The sequence below is a fragment of the Xyrauchen texanus genome, chromosome 39, assembly GCF_025860055.1.
Source record: "Xyrauchen texanus isolate HMW12.3.18 chromosome 39, RBS_HiC_50CHRs, whole genome shotgun sequence".
NCBI lineage: Eukaryota > Metazoa > Chordata > Actinopteri > Cypriniformes > Catostomidae > Xyrauchen > Xyrauchen texanus.
In genome coordinates this window covers 8,243,932-8,265,449 of record NC_068314.1, presented here as the reverse complement: position 1 = coordinate 8,265,449, position 21,518 = coordinate 8,243,932, and the positions used below count along the sequence as shown (strand labels likewise).

Here is a 21,518-nt window from a genome sequence, read left to right as displayed (position 1 = left end):
CCTCCTTGTGTGAGTTTGCCGGGTCATCTGATATGGCCTCTTCGTTTATCACCACTATTGATTGTAAAATGGTGAGACTGAATCACAAGGACCAGGGCTAGTTCTAGTGTGCTCTAGAATCATTTGAGGACAGCGATGGTTGGGGGGACAAAGTTCTGAAGCACAACTGAGAATGCAAAATGTCAAACTGAAGAATTTCATTATTCCTGTCTGTAATATTGCAAGATATATATATATATATATTCTAGTACCTTATATTTTGACTGCATTATAATATCTCCTACAAACATCTTTGTACTCACCCAAAAATTAAAATTTTATAATTTACTCACCCTCATGATATCCCAGGTGTGCATGTCTTTCATTCTTCAGCAGAACAAATTTGAAGAAAAATTGAAATTATCTTGGCTCATTAGGTCCTTAAAATGCGAGTGATCCAACTTTTGCTCCAAAAAGAACAGATAGTCAGCATAAACGTCATCTATACAACTTCAGCGGTTAAATTAATGTCTTCTAAAGTGACACGATCACTTCTGGTGCAAAGAAGATCAATATTCAAGTACTTTTTAACTCTAAATCATCGCTTCCGGTCAGCAGCGTGTGATGTAATCATGTTGGGAATCGTGTTGATGCAAGAACTGATGCACGGCTGATGCACTGATCCTGGATGTCTCAACCGAGAGAAGAATGTGAGATTACGTAACACGGCAATGCAAATACGAAATGCAAGAGACCGTGTGAACTCCACCCTCTCATGAAGTTTACTGGAAGAGATGGATTCTAGTTAAAAGTACTTAAATATTGATCTTTTTTTGCACCAAAAGCGGTCGTATCGCATTAGAAGACATACATTTAGAGGCGTATTGATGATGTTTATGCTGACTATCTGTGAATTTTTTGAGCTTGTGATCACCATCCACTTGCATTTTAAGGACCTACTAAGTTGAGGTCTATTCTATTTTTCTTCAAATGTGTTCTGGTGAATAAAGAAAGACATACACACCTGGGATATCATGAGGGTGAGTAAATAATGAGAGAATTTGTATTTTTGAGTGAACCACCCCTTTAAACCTTTACTATATATAAGATCTACAAAACCAATTCCGAAAAGACAGTATTAAAAATGCTAATAAAAACAAAAAGGAGTGATTTGTAATTTATATTCAGCCTAAACATTATATGATGTTTTACCTTGTGAATTTCATTGTTTTTTGAAAATGTACAGTCATTTCAAAACAGATGATTGCAACACGCTCCAAAAAGTTGAGACAGGGGCCATTTAAGACTAATAACAATTTGACAAGTTGAAATAACAAGGCAATGGGAAACAGGAGATGTTAAACAGGTGAGGCAATCATGTCATAATACTGTATATATATGGCGCCTCCAAAAACAGCCTAGTCCTTCAAGAGCAATGATCATTTGAGATTTGTCATTTTGTCAATAGATGCTTCAACAACTGTTCCCCAAAGACAAATAGTAAGGATTTTGGGCATTTCACCCTCTACAGTGCACAAAATAGTTAAAAGATTCAAGGAATATGGTCAAACCATTTCTGAATGCATGTGATCTCTGATCCCTGAGACATCACTGTCTAAAAAAAAAAGCATCCATCTGTAATGAATATCACGAACTTGGGATTACTTTAGTAAACCTTTGTCAGTTAACACCACTCACCGCTGCATCCACAGATGCAAGTTAAGACTTTACTATGCAAAGCAGAAGCCCTACATCAACACTGTCCAGAAGCGCTGCCGACTTCTCTGGGATCGGTCTCATCTTTGATGGAAAGTAGAACAGTGGAACTGTGTTTTTTGGCCTAAAGAGTCCACATTTCAAAAAGGTTTTGAAAAACAAAGCTGTCGTGTTATCCAGGCCAAAGAGGAAAAGGGCAGTCCAAGCTGTTATCAGCATCAGGTCCAAAAGCCAGTGTCCGTATGGGCCAGGGGTGTTTCAGTGCCCATGGCATGGGTAACTCACACATGTGTGAACACAATGCATGCAGACAGATATGTACAAATTTTAGAGCAGCATATACTGCCATCCAGCACCATCTTTTCCAGGGACGTCCATGCATTTTCCAGCAGGACAACTTCAGACCACATACTGCCAAGATTTCAAGTGCAAGGCTGTGTGGGTGCTAAATTGACCTGTCTCCAGTTAAGAATGTGTGGTGCAAAATGAAGCACCCCATAGGACAACGAATGCCCTGTGATTTTGTGTAGCTAAAGACCTACATGATGGATGATTGGCGGACAATTTCACTTTCTAACCTTAACAAACTTGTGTCTTCAGTGCCCAAATGCTTAAGTGTTATTAGAAGAAATGGTGATGTTTCACTGTGGTAAACACTCGATTGTCCCAACTTTTTTGGAGTGTGTTGCAATCATTTGATTAGAAATGACTGTAAATTTAAAAATAACAATGAAATTCACAAGGTAAAACATCATATAATACGTAGTTGTAGTGCTTTCAATATAGCAAAGGGTGAATATAATTTACAAATATCAATTTGCTTTGTTTTTATTAGCATTTTTCATATAGTCCCAACTTGTTTGGAATTGGTGTTGTAACTAAAAACAAACAAAGATACAAAGAAACCTGATCCACAATACGTTATTTCACATTCACTTTGTCTTGTTTCACTGAGAAATACTTTATGGGCAGAAGAATAAGCTGTAGGTTGGCTGGAAAGATTAAATTCTGAGCAGTCCATGGGAGGATGATTAGGCCATTATGATCTCTGGACACTTGATGTTTTACATGAGGGGGGTCTGGTTGTTGTCTATGAGAGTGTTAAGTGTTCCGGCAATTGTTTGGGGCATGGTGGCAGTTTTGATGATCCTGCCGATCATGTGAATGGAATGCATGATATAGCACACAGAATAGTAGATATAGCACACAGTATATTTAGGCGGCTGTGCATAGCAGCTTCAACCAGCTGAGAAATGCTTACACAGGCCCCCAAATCTGCAATGAGAGAAGAGAGAGAGAGAGAGCAAGGAAGAGACGCCACACCAAATCACACCAAACAATAGCTTGATTGAGACTTAAGCTCTTTTTAAAAGATATTTGTTATGAAATCTTTGTTTGTACAGAAGAACGCCCGACCTGATTTATGCCTCATTTGTTCTGGCAGTTCTGCATCAATATAACCACAACTGTAGATCCTCAAGTTATCTTCAGCTATCTGTGGTGGAGTCTTCATTTGAATCAAACTGCTGAAAAAAACCATGCCCTTGTCACGAACCCCGCTCCTCTGCCCCATCTCCGCTTCCTCGAGCACGCACACATGCACTCCGCGAGCGTGCTCGCTTCCCGCTCCCTCGCTCCGCCCCCTTGAGCTCGTACGCTCTTTTTCCTCCCTCGGGCTTCCACGCCCGGTTTTGCTATTACGAGCTCTCGCTCGTAAACTATCTCCCCCCTCTGACTCACATGCCTGCTTCAGCCCGGCTTTTGACCCTACGCTTCCCTCGACCACTCTCTCTGGATTTACCCTGTTTGTACTTTTGCCTGCACTGCTTTTACTAACAATAAAAGCAGTTCTCACCGACATTGTGACTGTCTCATCTTGTGTGTTTGTGTGCGGGTTACAGCCCTGGGCATACATAAAATCATAAAGCTTTTAATTCCTTTCATGAGACCCTCTGCTTTAGTAAAACCCCTTAAAATAATCACTCATTGTTTTCAGGTGTGATGAAACTTGGATGAAAGTTTGGGATAATATTTTAACCTATCATCAACCTATTTAACATACAGTACTTCGGTACTATTCTGCATTAGACATATAGTTTTGATTGTCTTATCTAGTTTTGATTTTAAAAGTGTAGAACATTCTGAAGAATGTAATTTTTTTTCATTCACAGAATTATAGCGCAAGGTTAATTAAAATAAGTGCAATAGCACAAAGTAATTAGGCAATAATACATAGGCCTAAAATTTTTTATTTTTTATTTTTTTTATTTATGTATTTTTTTGGTAATTTTTGGGCCTTTTGTACAGTCGCCCCCAAATTTAGGCACTAAATTTGTCCCTGATAATTGGCCAGCAATTATGAGGTGTATGTGTCATCAGGGATAGCAGGAAGTACAATCATCCATGAAACTGGTCTGGTATAGGTTAGTCCCTTGATTAGCACTTCTGCAGTTCTGATATGCTCATCTGCACTTGGCATGACCTTGGTGACCTTTCCGATCAACCACATAGCTCTAAGCAATAGGGGGTCTACCAGCATAACAAAGTTCCCAACAGCAATGTCCTCTACGACTTTCTGCCATTTAGATCGAGTCTGCATATTTGGTAGGTAGTACTTGATGAATGAGGACCAGAATAAGTCTGTGAGGATCTGACTGTGGCGCCATCGTTTACGACTGATTATTTCGAGGATATACAACTTGTGGGAGAGAGCCATCGAGCCGCCCCATGAGAAGGTGATTTGGGGTAATAGGATCTATTTCTGAGATGTCAGATGATAGATTCAGAGAGGCTTGGAGTTCAGTATTTCGTCTACCTCAATTAACACAGTCCTGAGGACCTCCACCGTAACAGATTGAGCACCAACTGAAGCATACAGAGCCGATTTAAAAGATCTTCTCACATTCTCATGGGTTCCAGGTGGGTTGAAACGAAAGTGAACTTTCTGCTTTGCTAACTGTTGTTGTAGTTCAGGTGACATAATTTTGAATGCTTCATGCAACTCTCTCCCTACCTTTAAAATTAGTCCCTTGATCAGATCAGAGCTCGAAGGGAGTTCCTCTACGTGCCACAAATCTCCTAAATGCCATGAGGAAGGAATCAGCTTCAGCTGAATCCAGCTCCGGACACAAGGTGAGCAGTTTACTGTTAGAAGGAAGAGATTTACCTTGTTTCAGGCATTGGAAGTCATCAAAGAATCTATCTAGCTGAGATGCTCTCCACTGAAGTATTTCTGCTTGTAGGAAATCTCCAGCTGTTAGTGGCTCTCCACTTGCCACCCCGTGAACACCGTACAGTAGCTTCCAGTAATTCTCTGTAGGTTATAAACTGGATGGCATCAGGAATTTCTAAGTTGGAGGTCACTACATTTAGGGCACAGCACATTGACTTACGCAACTCTTGGTCACCTTCCAGAGAGCTGTTAGCAGGACTTTTGGGCCATTGATTGTTAGGTCATCAGGCGGATTCTGAGCAGAGTTTATGTACCTCCAATCCTGTGGATCTGTTGTTTCTTGTATCTCTGCGATTATGGTGCCAACAAAGACTTTAAACCGGCACAAATCTGAATGTAACCAGTTCAGCACTGTGGTGGAATCCAACCACAAGGTAATTCTGTGATACGCAAGTGTAAGTTCTTTCCTTAGCAACTCTGATAACTGAGCTCCTCAGTGTGAATAAAGCCCAACGTGTCATATTGACTGGCAATACTCTTGTACCTAAGTGTGTCGGTGGGGCAGTGCCAGTGCAGACCTAGAGTGGATTCAGGAACTTCTATTTCCCTTTGTGACAACCACAGTTTGGTACTGGTAGACTGAGCTTCCTTGGGTAGATGACTTACAACCCTAGGTTGGTTTGAGGCCCACTGCCTGATGTCGAACCCTCCACTTGCCAGTAGCTCTCTGAGACGGTCAATCAGGCCTCTGACCTCATCAACTATGTTCAGGCTATGAAGACAATTGTCAACATAAAAGCTCCTTTGTATAGTGAATTGTAGGTAATCACCTGACTCTGTGTTATCAAAAACATGCTTTTGCAGGGCATAGGAAGCGCAGCAAGGGCTACAAGTTGTGCCGAATGGGTGCACCTGCCATTCATAGACATCTGCTTCTCTGTCTCGTTCCATATCTATCCAAAGGAATCACAGGATAGGTCTGACCAGTCGATTTTTGTCATAGTGGGTGACCATATGGTCTGGTATGAACCACCTTTTGTGGCTCTGTGGTGCTTTGTCTGGATCCAGTTTGGCCACATACCCTTCTTCCACCAGTTTCTTGATTTCTGCAGAATAAGTCGCTGCACGTTCAAGGTCTTTCAAGAGATGCCATTCAATTCTCAGAAGGTGTGGCATTACTGCTTCTTGGGGGGCGTTAATTCAAGCAATGTTGGATTTATGTAACAAGGGGGTTCTGGTTGCCGTTTATGTCAACTATGACAGTTCCTTTGTTCAGAAGTTCAAGAGTGACCAGTTTCTCAGGACAATAGGGAAGAATGTACAGTGCCCTTAACTTCACGGCATTTCTCAACAGCTCTGTTTGCTTGGATGACACTAATGTGAAAAGGACCGCTGAGGATGAAGCGGATTAAGAAGGAGCTTCTCTGGGCCCTGTAGTGTCCAACCAAGTCTTGTCTTGATGGCGACTAGCCCGCCAGAGGGTCCAAGTTGAACTGGCTCGATTGGGGTGATTAGATGAGGCTGATTGGCACCAATCAGAAGGAGTGGGTGAATCTTCTCAAAGAACCGGATAGGAAGACCCTTCAGGTGTTTGTACTTTCTACCGAGTGCCTCCATAGGGTAGGATTGGTGAGATAATCCCAGCTGATCAGCTGTAAAGGCTTGCTTGATGTGGTATGTCTTATGTGGTTGATATGTCTGGAGATATGTTGAATGAAACTGTTGAGCCTTGTAGTCGTGACACTTTCTGATGGATGTTCTAATGGATAACTCATCCTCTTCACCTTTCAGATTCAGTTTCTGGGCTGCAGCAAATATCAAAATTGTCATAAGTGTCCAAGGTGCAGTTTTTATATCTCAGCAGGACCCAATTATCTGTTCCAGGTCTGTCCAGATATCAAGTTTCTGGTACTGAGTATCTTTGACTGACTTGTAATTGATGTCATGAAGTATAAGCAAATGTTTACCTTCACATTTGTTGCAGGGTTTCTTCAGATTGCACTGTGCAGCTAAATGTGTTCCTCCACACTTCCAACAGTGCTTGTTTGTTTGCATGACGGACTTTTTCCGTCATAAGCTGCTGAAAGTTGAGGCACTGACTAAGGAAATGGTGTGTATTCTCACAGTAGGGACAAAAGGCTTTACTTTTCACGTGGTTCTCTGGTGAAGTGGCCGGTTTGAATGGAGAGGAAGTAGCATTTGGGTCGAGACCACCTGCTCTGCGCAGTACAGTAGCTAGTCTTGGCCTTTGTTCTTTGCGTTTCTCAATCCTTTGTTTTGGCCATCCATTTGGCCGAATGTTTCCCACCAGATCACTGGTTTGACACCACGATTCAGACTGCAATCATTTGGAAAAGTCAGAAAGTGTAAAGGTTAAGTCATGATTAGGCAACATTTGTCTCCTGAAGGCAACTTGGTCAGCAGGCGAACTACGTGGGAGCCGCACATCAATTCGGCATCTCCATCTGATCCCAAGGATTTCAGCAGTCCAACAAGGGCTTGAAATTGTAATTCAAATATTTCTAAGGCTTCAGGGTCTCCTGGACAGACATCCATTACTCTAGCAATCTAACTCAATGCAAGTTGATGAGGCTTACCAAATTTCTCTGCCAAGGCATTTATTGTCTCGGTATAAGGCTATGGAGAGTTGAGGAAAGTATCTGAAATCAGTCTAGCCTCTTCCAGCTGCAAATGATCCACTAAGATTTGGTACTTAAACAACTCTGACCCATCCTCAGTTTGCAGATTGTGCAGAGCAAGCTTCAGGTGGCAAACTCGCTTGGATCTTTATGCACAAGTTAAGGTATACTGGGCTTAGTATACTGGGCTTTAGGACATCTGTATTCTGCAGCTGACTCTTTTAGCTGAAAGGAAGGATGCTCTGACCAGTAAGGCTTTGGTCTTTGAACAGTAAGTGGCCTTGGATGGTGGTACATATCACTCTTTGATCTAGGTACAGGCTCGTAACTGCTCTGGCATCTGTCAGATGCCCATAAGCTCGGTCGGCAGCATTCTGATGTTGATGGGAATACCACTGTGAGTCAGAGTATTCATAATGCACAGGAGGTGCCTCTTTATTAGGCTGTGGAAAACTGGGTGTTGGTTCTCTAGGGGTGTCATGCTTTGACACGACTTCGTCTTTCATGAGCTGTAACTGACCCATCATTTTATCAATCAGAACCATCATGCCTGTAGCACAGTCAGGGGAGCTCTCTGCTGCTGAGAGGGACACTTTGGGTCCTTACCACCACGACTCATGCCACTGAAGGAATAACGTGAATTCCCAGCTGGCGATGAATAAGGATCGGGAGAAACTACATATGAAGGAGAAGCATGCAAGTCAAGTGTGGCAGTTCTTTCATACAAGGTAGGTGGAGCACTGGTACATAGTCGAACTTTGAGCGCACTGTGTAGGGCAGGCATAACGTTAGCCGATTGCTCATGGAAGGGAGTAGAAACCTCAGGTAAGATCCCTGGTATCAGTCCGATACTGTGAGGCTGCGAAGAATTTTGCCCATGAATTTGTGAGGTAAGAATATGATGCCGACTCTGATGATGGGTTTGAGTCCCTAGGTGAAGTATGATGTGCCATCTGTTGTGTACCTCCTTTGCTCACACTGGATTCCTGTTCTCGTCTGTGCTCATACCGTGGTGTACTTAAGTGCTGAGGATGTTCGCTACTTGGCCAAAAAACTCCCATATCTGATGCAATACTCGTAATGAATTTGAGTAAGGGCAGGCTGCCACCTGTTGGACATAATAAGTAATGTTTCCAAATTAACTAAATACATGTGTGACTCATTGAGGGCCTTTTGTACACACATACTCTGGCCACATCCACACTAATCCCATTTTCAGTTTCCATCGTAATCATTTTCAAAAGTATGCGGTAATAAAAAGTATTTTCTAAACAGTCTATTTTTTGTGAAAGAAAACGATGTGTGGATGCTTTGTGGATGGAAGCTTAAACGTACCACAGCCTAATCAATGCATTTTCAAACAAAAAGGTATTAAGCCCTGTTCACACCACCAGCGTCATTGTTGCTGGATGTTGCTAATCTCTATACTGTGACGTCGTTTGTGGACGTTCCTACTGCTGTCACTCTAATGTTATTGGTGGACTGCAGAACTTGCCATAGTAGCTTTAGAAAATCTAATCATAAGATAAATTGTGCTGCCAGTGTGATGCTTCTGTTCTACCCACCAACAGTGTCTGACACACACAAATTATATACAATAGTGAAATCCCTCAAAACTTTATAACTTCTCCTCTGTCTTGCCTGCACTATACACTGTTTTGTCACAGGAGACAGATGACATGAGCTCCACTGCCTTCTCTCCCACAGGTTCTTGCTTCCGAATGTCGCTCATCATTTGCATAAAGTTAAACTTTTCTCAACTTTGCGTCATGCGCCACAGCCACATCTTGTCGCTCTGCTTTCATTGAAAATGAAAGAGATTGTGTCCCTTTGCCGCTGTGGGTCGCTGGCGCTATGAACTGGGCTTTAATGTGGACTTGGCCTTGGAATTTGGGGCTGGATTCATGAAAATCTTCTTAAATGTGCAATATGTAACCATTTTCATGTAATATTCACCTTTTTTTTTGCCAATGTGTGAACGGCGTTTAATGCAACTTAAACAATTAGCCCTTCCCAGACTTCCTTGGTTGCCTAATTAAGCCTGTAGACTGATTTTCATGCGAAGGTAGCGGGTCGCTTTTGCCGGGAAAATCCAAAGGATGTGATGTTTATACGCGCTCCACAGAGCCTTGACTCAGTGCTTCTCTTCTATGATTCATCAGTGACAACAAACTGGAACACTTGGTAACGTTATCTTAGAGATGGAATCTAGCAAACATCTGGCTCCCAGCACAACACCAACCTTTGAATTAGCCCAAAAAAAAAAAAAAGCATTTATTTTCTGAATCCTGTCTGGCAAAGCAGGAAAATGAGAATGGTCGAGTGAAAACTAAAAAGGGCATTTGATTCCTGGAGGGACCGTCGTTCAGTTTTGGGGATCAAAACAACCCTGAATTTGCATTCTTCTTATTGGACAGGTAAGCTTACATAACTGCAAAGCATATGAAATATAGTGTCATAAGGATTGATCTGTGTAATTTTAGCTAAACTACAATAACACATGAAATGAATGCTAGACAATGTTGAAGATTCATTAGTGTAACGTAACTTGGTTATACAGAACATATATACATTCTATTATTATAAAATAATAGTGCATCGATGTATCTAAATGACGGTTATACTAAATTGTGTTAACATATATATAAAATGGGCAGTCTTTTTATAAACAACTACTGTCATCCTCCACCAAAATTAGCTAACAGCTATTGATAAAGCTAGCTAGCTAACGCAGACAGGCTTTCGTATAAATGCAGTCAAAATGCAAAGAAAAGTGATTACTTCAGAGTAGTCTCGCATAGTCAGACCTATATCCACAATTTGTTTTAGCCCTGTTCCAGCATTGGAGAGTCAAATATAATATAGAGTCTCAAAGTTTGTACTAAAACAATCATAACTGTGTAATTTAAATTATGCTATAAACGTTGACGTTTAATAAAATAAATCTTTTTCCTGAAATACAAAATATTCGTGACTTTTTTTCCAGAGTTTTCTCTGAATATTCAGAGTTCAATACAAATATAGCTCAATTGACAGCATTTGTGGCATACTGTTAATTTCGTCTCTCCTTTTCTTAAAGAGAAGTACTTACAATAGAAGTTAAGGGGGCCAATTTTTAAGGGGTTTAGAGGCAGAAATGTGAAGCTTATAATTTAACAAATGCTCTTATATAAATTCTTTTGTTTAAACTTGTGTATTATTTGAGCTGCAAAGTTGTTTAAACAATTTTTTACAGTTTAGAGTTTAAGGGTTTAATTTGTTACGTTGTCATGGCAGCGAAGTTGTAAAATTAGATATAAATTAACACAGAAAAGGTTAGTAAGCAATTTTATCACACTAAAATCATGTTAAAACCCATGTTGTTTATGTCTTGTGGTAATCCTTTTTGGAAAAAGTGAGAATTTTAATGTTTACTGATTGGCCCCATTCACTTCTATTGTCAATGCCTCACTGTAATGCAGATTTTAGTTTTTTGTTAAAGAAAAGGAGGGACAAGTAAAAATTAATTTTTGTGGCATTATGCCACAAAGCCTGCAGATTTGATCTTAACTTGAATATTCCTTTAAGATAGAAACTAAGAAGAAAATATTAGTTAAGGAGAAATTTATTTTAAGAATTGTGCTTTATTTTTCAGGGATCCAGCCCCTGGTAGCGTGTTTGGTGCAAATGACTTTGTAGGATGATATGGCATTCAAGTGGTATTTTTGATGCTGATGAACAATTATTTTTCTGGTTAAATCGTTAATTTGCAATATTTGACAGTGAGATGTACAGAAAACTGGATGAAAATTACGAATGAATGGGAGAAGATAGAATGAGATTTCTGTCTGTTTGTATTTCAGAGTTCATGTGAGGTATCAGATGGCGCAGAGTGGGGGTGAGTCTCAGAGGTTTTATGGGGTTGCACATTGCCTGATTGCAAGGGACAAAGATGTTACAGATACTTCCTGTCAGCGTTTAACAGATTTTAGAGCAGAAGGAGGCAAAATGTCAAGGTATTGATTTGCTCAAGGCTCTTGTCCCACAGTAAGACCAACACACTCACGGTTGAAAATTTTAACCACCAACAACCGTTACAGTAGCATTCTTCAAGCCTTGTATATCTTCTATACAAACCTCTGTAGTCCCTCTCTAAACCAGAGTTAAATTATCTACACTGAATGTACTGAGCTGCCTACCCTGATTTAGCCTAATAAGACATGTTTCTGAATCAACATATTTTGCTGGTCTTGGAACAACGTTTGTCATAGAAACTAAAATTATCCATAAACCATATGGCCGATTTATACTTCTGCATCGAACCTAAGCTGTAGGCTACACATCAGGCACATGCCGTGAGCTTTGAGACTGGGCAAACATCAAAGATTTTTTATACACTTTATTAAATGCTGTTCCCAAAACACATTATATGGGTAAGTGTAATGTCACAGAAATGTTATGATGTAAATTGTTGCCTTAGAACCGACCAGTCAATGGAATCAATTATGTCAAAGTGGCAAACTTCATGACCAAATTGTTTTAAATTCAGGACAGTAATATTGCTCATATCACACAAATAAAAGATTGTCATATATTGAGCCAGGCATGTTTATGTCCATTTGTTACAACCCTCCTATGACTTGTACCTGTCTAGGGCTTTTAGGAGGGGAACACATATAACCATCTCAGACACGTCACACTATAACACTGAATGAGGTGAGAAAACACGAGAGAACACTGAGTAAAGTGGATACGTTTTAATAAATATATAATGAATGAAAATATACCCTAACAGAACCAACCACAAAGGAAAAGGGGAAAATGAATTGTGCAAAGAAATGAAAGTAACATAAAGGTTATCTAACACATTAAACAGCTAATACTATAATATAAAGAAACCCCCCCAAAAAAAGTCTTCAACGTCCAAGACGTCATAACTAAAACTACACTAACTAAAAACCATAAATACAGCGGGTGGCACAATTCCCTAACTAGTGTTTTTATACAGACGGGTTTCATTATGTGTGTACAATGTATGTCACGTGACAAACTTACACATCCCGTTCTTCTTTGTAGACCGCCACGTTCACAAAGGAGAGGGTTTTGGATGCAGCCAAAACAAGGAACAATGAACATACATGTGAACCATGATAAAACACATAACAGTTTCTCCATAAGAAATGTCTCAAGCAAAACCTCTCAATCTCCAGCCTCTCTTAAGATAAAGGTTCTCTAAAACTCTAAACGGCTTTCAATCACAAAGCAAATCTATGACATGTTCTCTCAATACAAGGTTCTCTCCCAGCTTGCAGCAGCATGGTCTTTAAGTACCCACTTCACCAGGTGTCACTCATCACGCTAATGCAGATCCCGCCTTCCAAGGCGCGGCCACTCATCGTCTTAACTGACAAGCACGATAGCCAATCCGCAACAACCTAAGAAACTGAGAGTGAGAGAAACAGATAGAGCGGAAAAACATAATCCCCCCCCACACACAACTATAAACGTTCGGTAACACTTTATTTTACGTAGTCCTTGATACAGAGTAATTACTTAGTTAATTACTTAGTAATAAACGTTGTAATTACATGTACCAAAATGTAATTAACATGTAACTAAGTTATGGTACAGCCTGTACTTACAGATTGTAATTACACACATGTAATAGGCAGCTACTGTTACACATATGTAACAAGCCGAGTCTGTTACATACGTGTTACAAACTTGGTACACTGTAATTATGTAAGAAAGTACTTAGTACCACACAATGTAACAAGAAGTACTTAAATATATTAGGCTACTAAGGTCTGCAGTTACACATGGCAAATGTGTACGTTTTGTAGCATTACATGTATGTAACATAAAATAAAGTGTATCAAGATTGTACTTGAGTTCAATTCATGTGTATCTACATACCTTATCCATCTTAAATAACCCACTAGTTCACCGCTAAAATACATGCATTAGCTTCTTTATTACATTAAAATTACAGAAAATTACACAGGTATAAGCCACGTAAAATAAAGTGTATCAAGAATGTACTTAAGTGGACTTCATGTGCATCTACATACATTATCCATATGTACCTTAGTTTGAATTAACTCTCTAGTTCACAGCTTAAATACATGCATTAGCTTCCAAATTACATTGCAACTACAGAATATTACGCAGGTATAAGCTACGTAAAATAAAGTGTATCAAGACTGTACTTAAGTGGACTTCATGTGTATCTACATACCTTGTCCATATGTACCTTAGTTTGGGTAAACTCACTAGTTCACAGCATAAATACAAGCAGTTGTTCCCAACTACATTACAATTACAGAATACTGTATTTTAACTCAATAGTGTAGAGTTGAATTGTTGTGATTACCCTTTCCATCCACCTGCCTGCACACAAAAGGTGACATTATCAAAATGACAAGTCAAATTGTAAATGTATTTTCCCCCTTCAAATACAACATATAATTAGCAATGTAATTAGGAAGCTAATGCATGTATTTAAGCTGTGAACTAGAGAGTTAATTCAGACTAAGGTACATATGGACAAGGTATGTAGATACACATGAAGTCCACTTAAGTACAGTCTTGATACACTTTATTTTACGTGGCTTATACCTGTGTATTTTTCTGTAATTTTAATGTAATAAAGAAGCTAATGCATGTATTTAAGCTGTAAACTAGTGAGTTAATTCAAACTAAGGTAGATATGGACAAGGTATGTAGATACACCTGAAGTCCACTTAAGTACAGTCTTGATACACTTTATTTTACGTAGCTTATACCTGTGTAATTTTCTGTAATTTTAATGTAATAAAGAAGCTAATGCATGTATTTTAGCGGTGAACTAGTGGGTTATTTAAGATGGATAAGGTATGTAGATACACATGAATTGCACTCAAGTACAATCTTGATACACTTTATTTTATGTTACATACATGTAATGCTACAAAACGTACATATTTGCCATGTGTAACTGCAGACCTTAGTAGCCTAATATATTTAAGTACTTCTTGTTACATTGTGTGGTACTAAGTACTTTCTTACATAATTACAGTGTACCAAGTTTGTAACACGTATGTAACAGACTCGGCTTGTTACATATGTGTAACAGTAGCTGCCTATTACATGTGTGTAATTACAATCTGTAAGTACAGGCTGTACCATAACTTAGTTACATGTTAATTACATTTTGGTACATGTAATTACAACATTTATTAATAAGTAATTAACTAAGTAATTACTCTGTATCAAGGACTACGTAAAATAAAGTGTTACCAAACGTTCTTACGGACGTAACACCATTAAATCATACAATGAACCATAGTGCCAGAAGAGCTTGTTTTGACAATTGTAAGTTACTAGTTTCACTATGTCACCCTTCCCACAGTTCGGAAACATTTGAATAGACAGCAGCATTTAACTAATATGACCACCAAAGACAACAATCTTAACCTAAATGCACAAGGCAAATGTAAGGCAAATGTAACAAACACTGCACTCATCCCTTAATATATTTTATTTTAAACAGACACTGCACCCTAATGTTAGAACTATAAAACTGACAAAGCATAAAAAAAGAAGGACATGCTTGCCAGATCACCACTCCATAGCCTCAGACTAACCAGAAACAGTGAACTAGTATCTATGACCAAGTATCAATAACATAGATTTTTAATAAACATATTATCTTACTTTTACTGGAACAAAAATCCATGCATCTTTTCTTGCAAATAAATATCTCCGTCACTTTGTTGTAAAAGTCACCTGCTTGTTTAAGTTTTGATAGCCTCTTTTTCTAATTATTTTATTGAAATGAACTTTGCCAAATCTGCATAGGTCATCGATGCTTACGCTATATCCATTTTAGCGCTTAATAACGCATTAGGCAAAACAAAAATTTAGCCTATCAGATAGTGTGACTGAAAGAAGGCACTTCTGATTGGCTTACTCGTTTAGGTAAGCATGCTTACCTTGGTCATTTGCAGCAGTGTGCTTGATTCAGTTTGAATGAACGTATAATGTTGAATGAAAGGGCTGTAAACAATGCTTTGACTCTTGAAGTCAGAGATAGCATAACATTAAGTGCTTACACCTGAGGGTGACGCCAAAGTGAATAAATGAATAACTGTGCTGCTCAACTGATTTGAAAGATGACGAATTTGAACAAAACAGTAGTTTATATTAACAGCTGTATTTAAATATTTCAGAGTGTAATTTTTCTTTTCACTCTTCTGTTAGATAAGCGCTGCTTACCCTGCTTATATGGATGGCATGTCACTGCTACACATAGCTATGGCGGTTATGGCATAGACTGAGCCATAGCCTGACATGCACCTTTTCAAAAATGTAACTATGCATTGCGTCGACATAGACCACAACTGCTGTGATTGGTCTGCTTTGTAACTAGAGACCAGGATCCCAGTCCCACAGGATGATAAAAAAAGATATCTGAGGTAGCGTTGCATTTTCTCCAAGATTATTTTAAGATCTATGCTTCATATCACATTGTATTTGAAAATTGTTTTAATTGGGAACATCTGCTGTTTTTATGTTCTGTTTGTTACAAGCAAAAACATGATAAAAAGAGACGTCTGTTCACAACTTTTGAACTCTGGGGTTTTATTCAATATATATTTTGTATGTCAAACAATATTTGACGTATGTTTGACTGTATGGTGTACAATAAATAATTATATTTCATAAGTTATTAAAACAGAACACTTCTAATTTGTCAGTAAAAAGCAACCCTCTCACCCAATAGCTTCTGTTCGGACGCTCTTGCTTACTGCTCCGCGCTTTGCTCTATCGCTTTTATATTTTCATATTTTATCTCCTTTTATCAACTAATTTTAACTTAAACAAATCAGCACAGTGCTCAAAAGCTTGGACTACTACTACAAAAAAAAAAAAAAAAGCCGACCAGCCTCCCACTGAAAGTTTTCATTCCAGGGAAGGGAAAACTCAACTGCCTACATTCAAAAGGATAAGAGAAAATGCCTCTTCTGGAATCTACTTGCTGCACTAACTGCCACAGACTTTAACAAAGGATTGCAGTTCTTGAAACAAAGTTATTTACAGGACCACCAAACCAGACGGAACACACAACAGAGCTTCGTCATGGACGCCCTCAGCATACAGCCGGTGAGTCCCATGAATCTAGTGCTCCTCGACAGGCCATACTGAGTGTAGAGAAACAAGCCGATCGACTTACAAATCGATGGCAAAAACAGGGAGCGAGACCAAAAGGCACTCGAGACATCAGATTGTCACGAGCATCTCATATTGCCGCAGTAGCATCTTCTACCCCAGATTCGGCTCTGACAAGGATTGCAAACACTGGTTTCCTACCACCGCCTATACATCTTGAGAACAGATTTGAAGTATTAATGAATGAGGAATCCCCAAATGTGATGAATGTGATCGAACACAGACTGAATCAGCCAGTAGCTAACACTGATGTGAACTGGCGCTCAAGGTCGAGCAGACAGCGGCATTAAGCTCAGAGCGCAGCCGGGCCCAGGACTCTGATAGTGGGTGACTCCATATTCAGAAACATTAGCAGCAGGGATACAACTACATGCTGCCTTCCACAAGCAACAACCTCGGATGTAAACAGGGAACTTCAGAACATTCTGATGAAACATAAGACTGCAAATCGACTCATCATTCATGTGGGGAAGAATGATATTCATATAGAGCAGTCAGAACTCCTTAAAAAGTATTTCAATGAACTTTTTGAAATACTTAAAAGACTGAAAGTTCAAACATTCATCAGTGGACCACTTCCAGCAAGAGGAACAAACAGGTATTCACGGTTGCTTGGGCTTAACACATGGCTGCAAAAAACCTGCAGTATAAAAGGAGTTAACTTCATTGACAACTTCAATCTTTTCTGGAGTCAGAGGCAACTGTTTCGACAGGATGGCCACCACCCAAACAAACTTGGTTCAAGAGTGCTAAAGGACAATATCTACTTCTCCCTCAATCATCCTTCTGCAGTGTGTGCCAATCCACTCAATCTGAATGACACACACACACCTGGACACAGTATGAATGACCACAGGACTTCACTTCAGCACCTGAATGGACATGCAGATGACAAATCACACAAGGACAATGATAACACCACTCAGCCACAACAATTTCTGCTCATGGACACAATCTCATCTGAGCCCTGCCCACAAAGTTCACCACAGACAGACTGTGACATATTAGAACTGCTCCAAGATTCAGCACCCAAGGACGACTTTCTGGAAAACATCCAGGGAAACCAGGACAGCATATTACAGCTCCTCTCACCAGACACGTTATCCCTCTCTCCAGCATTCCCACATCTGTGTTTCTCAGAGAAAATGGAAGAACTGGTGTATGCTGGAACCAAACTATCCCACTCTTTTGCTGCAAGCCCCCAGATATCAAGCAAAAAACGTCAGGCCCCTCAAGCACCTGCGGGCCCAGCTCGCCCTCCCCCTCCTCCTGTGAGAGCTCTTCGGCCTCTGCCACAACGCCAGGGCTCACACCCTCCTCCATCTGCTCGAGGTGAACCAAAAACAACTGATACCAGCTCTCAGTGATATGTGTTGGGTCCCCGCTATGATAACAGTAACTTTCTCAAATGTTTACAAAACAAGCGGGAACCCAGTGTGCCTGTATCTTTTTCTATTGCTGTTCGATTACATCATAGAAAGTCTAAGGCCTTCAAAAGCCGTACAGCAAACCCATCTAATCTGGTGCCTATTACACGCCAAACTAAGATTGCTGTGGGGACAAAAACTGTTAAGTTAGCACTTTTAAACATCCGCTCACTTAAAAATAAGTCACTTCTAGTCAATGACTTAATAAGCACATACAACCTGGATTTTATGTTTCTAAATGAAACTTGGCTAGAAGACAGCTGTAGTGCAACAGTCCTTAATGAAACATCCCCTCCTAACTTTACTTATTTGAGTGTCTGCAGAGAAGGTAGGAGAGGTGGGGGTTTAGCTGCTCTCTTTAAAGATGTCTATCAATGTAAGCAAATATAATTTGGGAATTACCCGTCTTTCGAATATCTGGGTAGTGTGTTAAAAGGTGCTCCACGCATTTTACTTATCATTATTTACAGGCCTCGAAAATACTCTGCAGCCTTCGCTGAGGACTTTACAGAACTGTTATCAACAATTACCTCAGAGTTTGACTGTTTTGCCATTGCTGGAGACTTTAACATTCACATAGATAATGCAGAAAACAATATGACAAAAGAAATCATAACTGTTTTAAAAACGTTTGCTCTGACTCAGCATGTACATGGACCCACAAACAATCATGGACACACTCTAGATTTACTTATCAGTAAGGGTCTAAACATTTCATCGATTGTTATTAAGGCTGTAGCACTGTCTGATCATTTCTGTATTTTCTTTGATATATTGATCTCTCCTGCCATTGAAGCTAGATCTGTGTCTGTCAAGAAGAGATGCTTAAATGAGAACACTAGTGTACTATTTATGAAGGCTATATCTTTAACACCAAGTATATCTACTGACTCTGTTGATTTTCTCCTTGATTCTTTTAACTCAAAAGTTAAAAGTGTAATTGATGATATTGCTCCTGTGAAAGTCAGGAAGAAGAGTGGCATACAAAAAGCACCTTGGAGAAACTCAACAGCAGTGCAAAATATAAAAAGACAATTCAGAAAAGCAGAGCGCATGTGGCGGAAGACAAAACTTGTAGTCCATTATAACATCTACAAAGACAGCATCCATGCTTTTAATATGGAACTAGGCAAAGCTAGACAGACTTTCTTCTCGAATATTATAAACAGCAACTTAAACAACACACGCACTCTTTTTTGCGACTGTAGAGAGACTGACAAACCCCCCAAGCCAGATTCCCAGTGAAATGCTCTCAGACAGCAAGTGCAGTGAGTTTGCTTCTTTCTTCTCTGAAAAAATCAATAATATCAGAAAGGTGATCAGCACATCCTTGAGTTGTGCTGGGGTCAGACAAATCAAACCACATCCTGAGAAAGTAGTTACTATGTCTGATTTCAAAGAAATTGATGGCAAAATTTTGGAAGAAACCATACAGCACCTTAAAACATCAACCTGCGCCCTTGATGCACTTCCCACATCTTTTTTCAAAAGTGTGTTCAACTGTTTAGAAGCAGATATCCTAGAAGTGATAAACTCGTCACTTCTCTCTGGGAGTTTTCCAAACTCCCTGAAAACCGCAGTTGTCAAGCCCCTCTTGAAAAAGAGCAATCTGGATAAGACCATATTAAGCAACTATAGGCCGATCTCAAATCTTCCTTTCATAGGCAAGATCATTGAAAAAGTTGTCTTCAATCAGCTGAACAAATTCTTGAACTCAAATGGATACTTTGACAATTTTCAATCTGGTTTCCGATCGCATCACAGCACAGAGACAGCGCTCATAAAGATAATAAACGATTTTCGCTTAAATACTGATACAGGCAAATTATCAGTACTGGTACTGCTCGACCTCAGTGCTGCATTTGACACTGTTGATCACAACATACTTCTTGACAGGCTGGAAAACTTGGTGGGGCTTTCTGGGATGGCCCTAAAATGGTTCAGGTCATACTTAGATGGGAGAGGTTATTATAGGAGACCATAAGTCTGAGTGGACGTCCATGACATGCGGAGTCCCTCAAGGCTCAATTCTTGCGCCACTCCTGTTCAACCTGTATATGCTCCCAATGAGCCAAATAATGAGAAAGAACCAAATTGCTTACCACAGCTATGCAGACGACACACAGATCTACTTAGCCCTATCACCTAACGATTACAGCCCCATTGACTCCCTGTGCCAATGCATTGATGAATTAAACAGTTGGATGTGCCAAAACTTTCTTCAGTTAAACAAAGACAAAACTGAATTCATTGTGTTTGGAAACAAAGATGACATTCTCAAGGTGAATGCATACCTTGACGCTAGGGGTCAAACAACTAAAAATCAAGTCAGGAATCTTGGTGTGTCTCTAGAGTCAGACCTTAGTTTCAGTAGTCATGTCAAAGCAATAACTAAATAAGCATACTATCATCTGAAAAATATTGCAAGAATTAGATGCTTTGTTTCCAGTCAAGACCTAGAGAAACTTGTGCATGCTTTCATCACTAGCAGGGTGGATTACTGTAATGGACTCCTCACTGGCCTTCCCAAAAAGACCATAAGACAGTTGCAGCTCATACAGAACGCTGCTGCCAGGATTCTGAGCAGAATCAGAAAATATGAACATATCACACCAGTCCTCAGGTCTTTACACTGGCTCCCAGTTACATTTAGGATTATTTAGGATAAATCACTCAATGGGCTAGGACCTCAATATATTGCAGATATGCTCACTGAATATAAACCCAACAGATCACTCAGATCATTAGGATCACATCAGCTAGAAATACCAAGGGTTCACTCTAAGCAAGGAGAGTCTGCTTTTAGCTATTATGCCAGCCGCAGCTGGAACCAGCTTCCAGAAGAGATCAGATGTTCTCCTACATTAGTCACATTCAAATCCAGACTCAAAACACATCTGTTTAGCTGTGCCTTTACTGAATGAGCACTGTGCCACTGTGTGTCCGACTGTTTGTACTGTATTTTATTTTATTTTATTCTAAACTGTTTCAATTATTCTTATTTTTTTATTCTTATTTTAATCTCTTCTATGTAAAGCACTTTGAATTACCACTGTGTATGAAATGTGCTATATAAATAAACTTGCCTTGCCTTGCCTTACCAATGTCTTTCCAGGATCGTAAGCTGTCCAAAATGGAATGTCAGAGGTTTAAAGAGGAGGCAGAGATGCTGAAAGGTCTCCAGCATCCGAACATTGTGCGTTTTTATGACTTTTGGGAATCTCCTCTTAAAGGGAAGAAGTGCATTGTTTTAGTCACCGAACTGATGACATCTGGAACACTGAAAACGTACGTAATATGGAACAAAATACAAGCAACTGATGATGGATTGAAGAAACCGTTCAAGGATTATTTTACTGTTAACTTCTATATTTTATAGGGTGTGATTCTACTGAA

The 21,518-nt window shown here is 39.6% G+C and overlaps 1 protein-coding gene across 2 annotated transcripts in view; it reads left to right on the top strand.

The window, feature by feature from the left end:
• Positions 1-21,518, top strand: part of LOC127632467 (serine/threonine-protein kinase WNK2-like) — a 66,677-nt gene that overhangs the window by 1,687 nt on the left and 43,472 nt on the right. The window contains exons 1-2 of one of the 2 annotated variants that reach the window (XM_052111049.1): positions 11,390-11,501; positions 21,238-21,410. In XM_052111049.1, coding sequence (XP_051967009.1) covers positions 21,256-21,410 — 155 coding nt within the window. In that variant the 5' untranslated portion in view covers positions 11,390-11,501; positions 21,238-21,255. Of the gene's footprint in view, positions 1-11,389; positions 11,502-21,237; positions 21,411-21,518 lie in introns of those variants that run through there. The other variant, XM_052111048.1, reaches the window with a different exon arrangement.